Source organism: Lycorma delicatula, chromosome 1 (genome assembly GCF_047948215.1).
Source record: "Lycorma delicatula isolate Av1 chromosome 1, ASM4794821v1, whole genome shotgun sequence".
Taxonomy (NCBI): Eukaryota; Metazoa; Arthropoda; class Insecta; order Hemiptera; family Fulgoridae; genus Lycorma; species Lycorma delicatula.
Genome location: NC_134455.1, coordinates 163,765,879 through 163,778,614, shown reverse-complemented (window position 1 = coordinate 163,778,614; position 12,736 = coordinate 163,765,879). Strand labels below are relative to the sequence as shown.

Below are 12,736 nucleotides of genomic sequence, written 5' to 3'. Positions count from 1 at the left end.
AACAAAATGTTTGGATTCCAAGTAACACACCTAATTATGTACTGCATTTAGAATCGTATGTGAGACTTATAAAGGTACAAACAAGCCTTAAATGTTCACATTAAATATAATCTGAAAATTCTTTACATACCAGATAATAGATGGCCCAATCTATGATTAAACTAAATTCACTGCTGAAATTCATTTCATTATTGAAATGAATCTTTTTAAACAAATTTAGCTGAAATGAATTTAGCTAAATTCATTTAATTATTAAAAAAGCCGCAAGTTCAAAGCAGAGAATTTTAGTTGAAATTGTTCTTCCTTGGATTTAACAGATTTTGGCTGTGCTAAAAAAAAAATTAACTTAGATATAAATTTTAAAGTAGATAATACAAATAAATTGAAAAATTATTTTGATATTGAGATGTTTAAGATTTTTTTAATATAATTATATATTCTTATATAAATATATCAAGATTGAAACTGCCAACCTGGCAGATGTCCTTATGAGAAAAGTAGTATGTGTGGATTATATTTTAACATAAAGGATATTAAAATTTTTATTTTTATTTAATTTATTTTTTGTAAACATTTATATTAGCTTTTTATAATTATTTTATATTGAAATAAATTCACTATTTTTTTCAGGTTTATGGGCACAGACTACTTTGGTCATTAGCCCTTTTCCCAAACAAAAAAATAAAAAAGTCTTAAATACTTTCAAATTTTGATATTAAAAACTGAAGACTATTAAATCATTCTTGATAATAAAAAGAATATATTACATACTCTGAAAATCTTGATTCGTAAACATATCACATTGTTTATTGCTTAGGCTTTCTTAGGATGGCTGAAAGCCACCCTTTCTTACATCTTATCTCCATTCTCTTTACATTCTACAGCTTTGATGACAGGGTCTCTGAGGCCTCAGACAAGGTATCTTTTCCTTTTCAGATACCATTGATGTTCTGCGTCTAGCATCAGGTGGATGCTGACAAAGATGGAGTGGTTAGCATAGTTGTTAATGATTCCAAACTTGATGCACTCTGCCATGATATATTTGGGGCAGCTGAAGTACTTGCCCTCTCTGTAAATACCCTCTGGGCTTTTGGAGGTTCCATAGCTACAATCTCTGTATCCAATGCTTTCTCTATTGTAACTTGCATCACACCAAATTCAGGCTTTTTCTGCATCCTTGCTACCTCTTCCTTTGCCTTTTGACTTGTAGAAGTAGTGATTTTTTGTCTTTTTCAAACGTCTCCTTATCCTTATGTACAACATCCATCTGTGGTTGCATCTTCGCAGGTTTTAATAGTTCCTTTTGTTGAGTAGATTCCATCTTAGTATTAATGATTTTCTCTATCATAGAAGTAAGACTTGACGCAAGAGTAGAAAACAACTGATCCACGTTAATTTTGGATGAAGAAGGGGAGCAGCCACTTCTGCATAAGTCGTTGTAGGTCAAGGTGTTCGACTGCTAACAACTTTCCTTACGTCAGGATAACTTATTCTTTGCAACGTTTTTACTTCCAGAATCATGTTTCCAATTTGTACACCAGACATTTTCTTGAATGGCAGTTGTGGTGCTTTTTGGAGTTAATACGAACTGGAGGATCTTTACACGTCTCACCTTCATGGGTTTCCATTTCACACACGCAGATTTCTTGCCTTTCACATCTGGCTGTAGTGTGTCCAAAACGTGATTAAAAGATTGCATAGGTTGCAGTATGAATGTGCGCATACCTAAACAATGTATGTCAGCATGTACTTTTTCAGGCAAATTTGGTCTGTTCAACGTTAACATATGCGATGCAGAAGGAAGAATCTCACCATTTCTTCTGTTAACCTGCAACATTGAATCAATTATTGATTTGACATTTCCTCCACTCTTTCTTGTTCAGTACAATTAAGAAGATCATGGCAGACAACAACTGCTTTTGATGAATTAAGCATACTATGTGGTTGAACAGACACAGAGAACTCACCAATCTTCTTTAAAGCTTGAGCTTTTTGGCTTTAACTGTTTTTACGGTTTCGATGTACAAACAAGACTTGTACAGTCTTGTGAATTTCCTTGACAGATCACCAGCACAATTTGTTATCTCCCGAGCAATTAAAAATGACCTGACTTTCTGGAGGTTTCCATTCTCTCTCTTAATCACTAGATGATTTGGTCTGGGCACATTGTTGCTAAAGAAAGCTTGTCAACTCCTCATACTTGGAGCCCCGTTAGCCAGCTGTATGTATTGTACTTATGTAAAGATGTTGCCACCCTGGATGTGGAATGTAGGTGGTATGTTCCAGACATGGGGATTATCTACCTTAAAGCACTGTTTTATTATTATTAATCTTTATTTTGATGTTTATAAAGGCATTGACTACAGTGATCATTACCCCTTTTCACATCAAAAATAATTAAGAATAAAAAAATAAATATTTTTCCCCTCCCTATTGAAAACACTAGTGATACAGTCAGTAGACTAGTCTTGTCATAACAAATCATCTATAAACAGACTTGTCAAGAGATATTAAAAAACTCCAAAAGAAACACAACATGAAAAGAGTGTAAAATGCCCTTCCCCTTTACACTCTTGTCATGATACTGGCTCTGATGGTCCAATCAGCAGTGCATCAGAGTCGAGATTCAATGCACTCCCGGCACTGTGAGGCAGCAGAAGTGCTGCCTCTGTGCTTCAAAGTCTCCAATATTGGTCTTTCAAAATCTTTTTCTAGCATCTTTACTTTGGTCTTCTCAGATCCCTGAATGGGATTTTCTTAATGTGAACTTTAACCTGTGCTTTAGTTTGCTCAGTCTTTCACTGAGTTTTCTCTTTTTTGGCTTCACTTTAGAACTCATCAAAGGCCCAATCCTTAGCAGAGAAGAAGTTGTTGTTTAAGTAACATCTGCTACTTTCTGTAGCAACTTATCGATTGTTTCTTTAACTGGTCTTGTTTCCAATTCCTCATTCATGATGCATTGGACCATTTTCACTAATGCTAATGCCAGTTCAGTTATAACTGAACTGTCTTCTATTTTAAAGGGAGGCAGCAGAAGCTGCAGCAACCTGAGCATAAGACGCAGTCTTCAGCGCTCTACTAATAGCAATTTTCTTCAAATCATAGTAGCTAACCTTCTGTATGGTGTATACTTCCTAGATTGCTACTTCCAGTTTTTAAACTGAACAATTACGTGATCTTGCTGAGTGTTGTTCATGGTAATTGACGCACACAACTGGATCCCTGCACTGATCATCAAAGTGCAACAGCTCATCAACATACAGATTTATTTCCTTGTACATTGTGCTGCTGTGAGTTCAAATTTTTGGCACCCAAAACACTGCAATGGAGTTGGGATGACTGGGCAAACATCTAATTGACGAAAACCAGCTTTTATCTTGTCTGTACACTTGGGTTGGTTAAACATCAGGACATGTATGGGGAAGGTACAATTCCTTCATTGCATCGTGTGTTCAACCTTCGACATGCAACGACTCCTTGTTGATGAAGCTCTTCAACGATTCTTTCTTCTGTGTAGTTTATCAGTACCCTGCACACAACAACAACCTTGCAAATATTTAAATTACCATGTGGAACAACTTCAATATCAATGAGTCCCACCTTCTTTGCTTTGAGTAGCTGTGGCAACTGCAGGTCGTTGATGGTCTCAACAAATAATCCTATTGCTGTCTTTCTTGTTTCCTTAACAGGTTCTCCTGCTGCTTCTTTGATCCAACAGCAATCACAATAGGACTTATCTTGGTAAAATTCCCTTCTTTTGTCTTTATCACCAAATAGCTTGGTATCATTTCACTAACTTTTGGTCGAAACTTGGTTTGATCCTTCTTTTCCATGTCACTGAATTCTACACTCTTCCTCCTCTTTGCTTCTGAATACAAAGGACCTTCTGGACAAGGGTTTTTACATGGACCCTCTGCCACAGTAGTTGTGGAAGTAGAAGATTCAATAAACCTACAATTCACCAGTCAATATGTCGCAAGGGGTGGTGGAGAGATGGTTGAGCATGCCACTGATCGATCGTTGATCCAGCCTGGGTTCCCCAGTTAGCCACCTCCCACAGACTTAACCCTGGCTGGGAAGTCAAGTACTGCCTGACCCGTGATACCGACATCCCAGTGCTCACACATAGTAGTAAAGGCTCTGATACCCTTACCCATGGGACAATCCCTGCCAAGGGCCGAAGTGACTGACTGACACTGGACAGTGCAAGACTTCAGCATAGCAAGCTCACAGTAGCCCACCCTCAAAACCCAACTCCACAACTGGGAAGAAGGATGAGCATTCCCTGTCCATACTCCACCCAGCTACGGCAAAACCAGGTCATGGTCATGCCTCCCACCCCCATTGCAAACAGCAAAACTGAGAAGCACAACTGCAATCAGCTCGGGACCACCAATCCCGTATTCCACAGGGGTGCACCTGAGCAACACCATTGTCTCATTGGCTGACATAAGTGAAGGTACTGCAGTAGCATGGCATTGCCCGGCCCGGAAATCAGCATAGATGTTATTGCATGCACATGGGATTGGGTTTTGTCCATGGTATTATCATTATTATCATCATCATCATTGTCATCATCACCATTCTTGCAGGTGACATAGCTGAAACCAAACAACTGCCAGAAGCCAGCATGCAGTCTACGAGAAATATGTAAAAAAGCAATTGTAGGAAGCAAGGTGAGCAATTTGCATTCAAACACAGAAAGTGAATGTTGTTTGCAACAACATTTGATTCTGTTGTGAATGCTAAAGAAGTCAAGAGGTTGGTAAACGTTGCTACTTTACAAGAGGTTGGTTACTGACATCAAATGAACAAAACTTAGTATTAAATATGAGCCCTCCGAGACCTGATAACTTCCTTACACCTTTATAATATCTATGTCTGATAACACCTTTATAATATCTGAGGCCTGAGGACAAAGGCGATAGATTCTTTGCTTCTTTGATAGGATGAAAATAATGTTTATTTCCTTATATAGTCTACCATTCAGTAGCAACAAAGATCCCCTTGACCAAAAAAATTATGATTTATGTACTTGTAATTTCTTTTATTGCTATATTTAATGAATGTTTTATCCCCCAAATAAAAGTTAAATTCAGATTTCTTGTCCCTAATTGACATTATAATCAGTTAATCCTTGAACTAATTTTTAATAATTTTAAATTTTTATACTTTTACTCCTACTAGGGTCGTTCAAAAAGTTCTCAGCCTGACAAAGTAAAACATGACTTTTCAGAATTTTTTTTATTTTTACCTCACCTTTCTATCTAATTTAGACCAACAATTATCCAAATTTTTATTATTCTTAATATAATGCAATTTGCTAACTGCAAAATATGCAGTTGTTTCAGCTTTGACCTCATCACTTGAAATGAATTTACTTCTAACGAACCATTTCTTCAGGTTTGGGAAGAAGATATGGTAGTTGGGAGCCAAATCCGGTGAATAAGGCATATGTGAAAACACTTCAAAGCATAGATCATGGAGTTAAGAAGCAACAACTGTAAACGTGTGTGCAGGCGCATTATTATAGTGAAAGACCACTTTCTTTGTGGCCAAATGTGGAAGTTTAACCTTAATAGCATCCTTGAATCAGTCCAGTAGTGAAGCATAATACTCCCCAGTGATGCCTTTTTCCAGATAGACTATGAGCACCACACCAAAAATCCCAAAAAAACATTAGATATGCTTTTCCTACAAATGGAATCATTTTCACTTTCTTTAGTGCACTTTCACCTGCTCCCATACATGTTTGGACTGCTGTTTGTCAATGGTGTATAATGTGATGTTTCATCTACTGTTATAAAATCATAAAGAAAAGATGCAAGTTTGTGTACCTTCAGTCAGCGATCATTTAACACAGCATGTGAATTTTTGTTACCATCTCAGCGATCATAGCAGTTTTCAGGCATACAAGTGTTAATCATATTGAATGGATTTAAATTCAGCAGCCCACTTATTTATTGTTGAAAATGAGGAGGAACTGTAAAGCTTTTAAAACAAAGTTCTGCATAGCTGTTATATAACAGCTCGAACTTCAATTTTATCCATTTTTTCAGAAAATTTCAAAGCTTGTTTGTTTTACTCAATCGCCATAAACAGCAATTAAACACACTCATCTGAAACTTTGCAGTAAATGATTTGAAGGATCATACTTGATAAATATCATAGTCCTTTGGTCATAATTGCACCACCTCTGTGTCAGCCCAAGACCTTTCTGAGTGACCCAAGTATATTACTCACATCACATACACAGTGGAGAAGTTTTTGAACAAGGACAACTTAATTTTAAATATGATACGATATTTATATTCAATAATTATCCTGAACCATCTCTACAGATTTTTGTGCATTGCAAAGCACATGTTATTTTCTTCTTTTTTTTGTTAAAAATTCTATTATATTCTTGTCATCTTTTATTTTTATTTTTTAAGTAGTTCTATGGATTTGAAGGCTGAATATATATATGTTTAAATTAAAATATAATGATGTTTAATTTTTTTTAGGCACAGACAGTTACTTTGACTGTGGCACATTCTTTTAAAACAGCATATGAAGTATGGCAAAGGGGTCACCAGATGTGCACTAAAATTATGGAACAAAAAGCAGGTAATTGTTATAGTGTTGCGAATACATTATGTTATTATTAGTGTTGTCTAAATATTTGGAGGTGTAAATTAATTTTTAGATTCATATTCTTACTGTAAAAATCATCATAAGAAATTGATACCTTTGCCTCTTGGGCATTTATGTTATATATAATTTTTTTACCACAAAATGATTTCTGGCCTTTACACGGTTTTCTGAAATTGATATGAAATTAATTATTATGAAATTCCTAGTCCAGTTATTATCATGATTTTAAAATGTAACATCCAGGAATGCTGGACACAGATCAGTAGGGTTAGAAGTCATTAGATCTTGATGATGACATTGTCTATAAGAAGGACAACTGAAATTGTGCACTTGAATATAATATTGGTCATAACCAATCAATATCATGAAGCATATCAAAAACTTTTTGTGCATTACAAAGCATGCGTAATTCTTTATTTTTTGTCAAGGGATTGCTATATTATTTATTTTGCTTTTTATGTGGTTTGATGGATTTTATGGCTGGATATTCACATTTTTTATTAGCTAAATGCACTTTGTTGAGTCATAACCTGTAAAGGTAGTTCTCTGGAGAACTACAAATCAAGGATCAAATTTACATTCCTTGTAACTCTCATTTTTACAATGACAAAATTTCTCAAAATAATTTTAAAAAAAAATGGTTTTATCACACAATTTGGTTAAGTTAGTTTTTACAAATATTAATAAATGTTTAATTAACTTCATCACTAACTGTCATTGACAAGAACATACAAAAGAAAGCATTAAAAAATTTAGTAGTCTAGGAAAAGTACTATAATTTAAAAAAAAAAAAAACACATTTATTAAATATACAGAGTGATATTTAAGTATGTAAATAGCTTTATATGTGAGATGTATTTGGAGGCAAAAAGAAATGGGGTTCTATATACCTAAAAAAAAGTCAGCATTATGGTGGGTTATTAATTTTTGTCCGCCATCTTGGATCCGCCGTATTCAATCAAACTTAATTTTTTTTAAGTAGGAAGGTGGACATATGACAGATGATTTCGATTTAAAATTTTACAAAACAATGGTAAAACCGGTTTTTCTGTTAATGCCTTCATTATCCAATAATAAGCATTAAAAGTTGCAATGACAGAAAAATCGTGTTAACAATAAAACTAGGTAAAACGCGCTGCATGAACAATTTTACTGAATTTTACATTCATAATGCATTTAATAACTCTGTTGATGATGTACAGGTATGATGACAGAGTTTGACCTTTACAAGAGGTATGTGATTTATTTCCAAACAGAGAACCAATAAGTAAATCAACTGTGATCAAAACAGTACAGCAATTTTGAAGAAAAGGGTATTGTAAAGAATCTGCCTTGCACCGGTTGACCGAGAATTGTCACAACTGATGCAAAGTCATTAGTGTATTGTAGACCTTTGTTGAAGACAAACAATGCAAAAATTAGACATAGACGCAAATTTTTCTAATTCAATAATATTTACTGATGAAGAAGTGACTTTTATGTTAAATGACAATGTGAATAAGCAAAACTGTCAATATTGGAGTGATAATAACCAAAGATGGATGTTGAAAGCTCATACACAGCACCCTCAGAAAGTGAACGCTTGGGTAGGAACGTTGGTCATTTTACGGTTCATTACTGTGGGGCCTTTTATTTCATAATGCAGAATTTTTTTTGCAGTACAAAGCTGTTTCTATACTTAATTATTACCCAGTATAATGTTCATGTTATTAGGTTCTGGTATTTTTTTTAATGAAAGGTAAAATCTCATTCCATCCTGGAGCTGTAGTTGAAATCATATGTTCAATTATTTGAAAGTTATATGATGTAAACTACATAAGATAATGAATATTATGGTTCTTGTACAGTGTAAATAAATATTTATATTATTGTTAGTCTAAGTAACATTATTTATTTGTCCTTAACTATTCTTTATTTCAGAAACAGAAAAAATACAAAATGAAAAAAATATAGACATACAACTGATAGACTTATCTGAAAGAAATGAAGTTTCGTCAGATGTTTCTAACAATTGGGTAAGTTATATAAAAATATGTCACTTTAATACAACACCTAATACTTTTACCTAGAAAAGAGAAAAATATTTTTAAAAATATTAATTTAAAAAAAAATTATTTTATATTCTCTGACCTTCAGTTATAAAAACAATGTCAGTTATAGCTTTTTTACTGATTTTGCAATCCAGGAATAAAATGTAGATTACTTTTAATTTGTATATTCCAATATCTAGAAAAGGCTGTTTCCTTTTTTTACTGAGAATATCAGGAAATATTGAACCGATTTTAATAATTTTTTGATTATTTAAAAGACTGCCTCTTCCTGATCTCATCCTCTTTGAATCTTCTCAAGATAATATTAGAAATAATATATAAATAAATAATGAATCTCTTTTTGTTCAAAAACAGTATATCATAGGCCCTCCAAACTCTACGATCTGATTCTCCTGGATAGAGCTTCATCTCTAGGTTTAGTGTTGGTGTGGAATTATAAAACCATCTATGTGTTTGCGTCTTCATTTTTTAGTTTAAGTCTTTAAGCCCTCTCTTGAAATTAGGTAGTAGCCACTCCACCACAATGACTGGCCATTATGATAACATAGGAATAAAAAAATATTGAAAAAAAGTACTCTGAGTTTTCATATTTATGTTTTTTAGGTAAGATTTGAAACTGACAAAGAAGAAAATTCTGAAGAACTAACATACAATCGGTAAGTACAGTATAATATAAATACCTTTCAATTACCAAAGAACAGAATTGATAAACATAAGTAAATTTTTTTCTTTCAATTTATTTTAAATTAATAATTTAATTATTTCTCAAATAGCACTTTATCTGTGCATCATAATAAAACTGTCATTTCATAAACACTTTACTACTCTTAAACATGTGTTTACTTGTATATTATATTAATTTAAAGCCAGACGTTTTTTAATTATATAGCAAAACATTAAACATTTTTTTTTTAAAAGGCTACATGGGACTTAAACCTGTCTGTTACAAGAATTCCAAATTAAAACAGTTACTTTCCCTGTTTCCATAATTTCTTTGTAAGTATTATTCTTGGAAGATGAAAATGTCACATTTTTAATGATGAAGTTGAGATGACTAAAATGATGGTCAAGAAATTCCAGACTTTTAAATGTCATTGGCCAAAGAAACAAAGAACTACATTTTATAATGTGTCAGAAATTACATTCACTTGAAATAATGAATCAAAATGATTTTAGAAAAACTGTATACAATTGAAGTTCTCTAAGAATGGACATCTTCATGTAGCATTACTTGAGTAACATAGCATCCTATTAATTTTTAATTGAAAATATAGGTATACAAATTTATTTATTTAGCACTAATAATTTAACTACTACTTCATTTCTCTATCCAGTATTTATCCATGATTATGCTATTCTTGTATTTCTTTGCATAGCATATAAATGTACTGTAAATGTGAATCTTTAGACAACAAAAGAATATTAAATAATACTATTCTATTATTAAACAGAAGGGGGCCCCCTGGATGCTTACTTCACCAAGATAGGCATTTTGGCATCGAGCCCCAGGTAGCTGGAATATTCGCAGTTAAGATGAGAATGAATGCATGGAGAACTCTGTGATGGAGCTGTGGGATGGGAGGATGTAGGCATTGACCTCACTCCTGTAAGTGTACTATAGCAGAGAGAAATAGGGTATATCTTCATTAGAAGCTTATTAAATTTGTGAATTTCTTCTTGATTTTTAAGTAAATCAAGAGGGCTTTGATTAAATTGAATTAGGACCAAATTGCCATTGTTGCTATCAACACTTGTTTTGTTGGTATGAGGATAGTATTTTAGGTGTTTAAAGACTCAATCAAGTAATGATCTGAGTGCATAATCTAATTGAAGTTAGATATAGGAAGAGATTTTGTGTGAAACCTTCAATGTTACAGGAAGGCGCAGGGGATCATGCTTCCACAAATCAATTAATTTGATAGTTGATGGTTGTAAGTTAAGGTAGGTGATCATGGTTGGAAGAAGCCATATAAAGACAATAGTAAGTTGTGTAAATACAGTAATAGAAATGTCTGCCAAGGCATTTGCATCGGTGCCATCCTGACAGAGGCCAAACTGATGACTGTGTTTTTTATCAAGTTTAGAGAATCTAAAAGACAATCTTCAGTAAAGCCCATCAAGGCTATGAACGGAGGGGTTGGTGTGGCAACCAGGATCGTCACAAGGCTCAGGGTCTTCTCCTACCGAAGCCAGGATGTTGATAGAAAACAAACAAAAAAATGTTTGTACTTTGTAAGCACTGAAGAAAGTGCTGCTAACTCAAAATTGTCTTTTGGAAGAAAAATTGCACTACTCTGATAATGAGACACTTAATACCGTATAATTTAAAAAAAAAAACATGTTTTGTTATACTGTTCAACAAAGAAATACCTAAATAACTACAAAGCAGCTTTGACTTGTTATAATTAAAATCAAAGTTAAAGAACATAAAAAATGCATCACATTAATGTACATAAAGAAAGACTTAGAAAAAATTACTCATAATTTTTTTTTTAATATGGGTGTATAACGTGACCTTCAAAATTAAACAAACCATTGTAGATGCAAACAAAACCCTAACCATTATGCTGCCCCTTCTTTTTTTTTTGTTTAACCTCCAGGACCACCGTCAGCTATTACTTCAGAGGACCTAAAGAAATCTGTCATTTTGTAGTCAGTGACAAAATAAAACACACATACAACCTACGAGTAAATAACAAGTTGTTATTTACAGTTTAGTTGTAAATCTAAATAACAAGTAATAAAGAAAAAAACATACACGCACACACACACACACACACACACACACACACACACACACACACATACACACACAACCTAAATAACAAGTTCTTATTTATAATTTAGTTGTAGATCCATATAAAAAGTAATAATGAAAAATTTGTTTCATGAAATAAATAATTGTGTCAACTCATCACCTTCATCATCCCTCTCCTCTTTCTGTCTCAAGATCATAATATTTTCTTTATTTTGTATGTTACTGCAGGCCATTAAGAGGACAACGTAATCTCTTTATCAATTTCCCTGCTTTTCTAACCTGTGTTTTGCATTGCATGAATTTTGTATCAATTTTTTTTAATGAATTTTTTCACAGCAATAGTATTAATCTTTTATTTTTTCTTTTAGACATATTCAACTGCTTCAACCACCAGAAAAAAGTAAAACTGGTAATTCAACAAAAATAACCAGTGAGTTTGGAAATTTTGCTGATAATTTTATATGGACCAATAATTTACAATAGTAAATCAGTTTTTCCCTGTTTGTATTAATTTAATATTTTATACTATATTGTATTTCTAAAGTAATAATCATAATGACAATAATAAGTATAATGATGATTGTGAATAATTTCTTCAAACATATTTGAAAATTTTTAAAGTAAGTGAGTATATCATTAAAAATAATATACCAAATGTATACAAACAAATAATACATAAAGGTTACATTCACAATGAAAACAGTTTAAGCCTGGTATTTAAAATAATGTAAAAATCTAATTAAATATGTTTTTATAAAATTTTCACATTATTTAGTGTTAATCAGAATAATAAGACTCTACAAACTGTGACATGAAAGTATTTAATAAGAACATTAAATAATTCTGTGCATAGAATATTAAAGAACAATTATAAATATGAAGACTTATGTAGACTTATTGTCTATATAAGTAGACATATTGTATGTAAGACTTTATGTAGAAATTTTTAATTTAGGTTAGTAAATTAATTACTAATAAATGTTTTATAGAAAGTATATAAATCCACTAAACTACTTCTGTATTAGTGTAGGTTAAAAACTTACTGGATGTACACAGCTGTTAGCCTAATTATATTATTTGACTTTGATAATCAGCTTGCTTTACTTTTCTTCAACATTTTATTATACTACTGTTTTATTTCATTAAGTAATAACTTATAATTAAATCACAGTAAATTAGATTATTTATTGTAACTTATAAATTAATTATAGAATTAATATTTTAAAAATAAAAATCTTTATCATTTTTTTTTTTTTTTTATATATAGAAACACTAACACAAGCAGTCAAAT

General features: G+C 32.4%; 1 protein-coding gene across 2 annotated transcripts in view; it reads left to right on the top strand.

Moving 5' to 3' along the window:
- The window catches only part of LOC142325183 (low density lipoprotein receptor adapter protein 1-like), a 58,490-nt gene extending 45,800 nt beyond the window's left edge, over positions 1-12,690 (top strand). For both annotated transcript variants that reach the window (XM_075366623.1, XM_075366615.1), the window contains exons 5-8: positions 6,507-6,609; positions 8,557-8,651; positions 9,291-9,343; positions 11,814-12,690. In XM_075366623.1, the coding sequence (XP_075222738.1) occupies positions 6,507-6,609; positions 8,557-8,651; positions 9,291-9,343; positions 11,814-11,928 (366 nt within the window). In that variant the 3' untranslated portion in view covers positions 11,929-12,690. The remainder of the gene's footprint in view (positions 1-6,506; positions 6,610-8,556; positions 8,652-9,290; positions 9,344-11,813) is intronic.
- Positions 12,691-12,736: the final 46 nt, after the last annotated feature.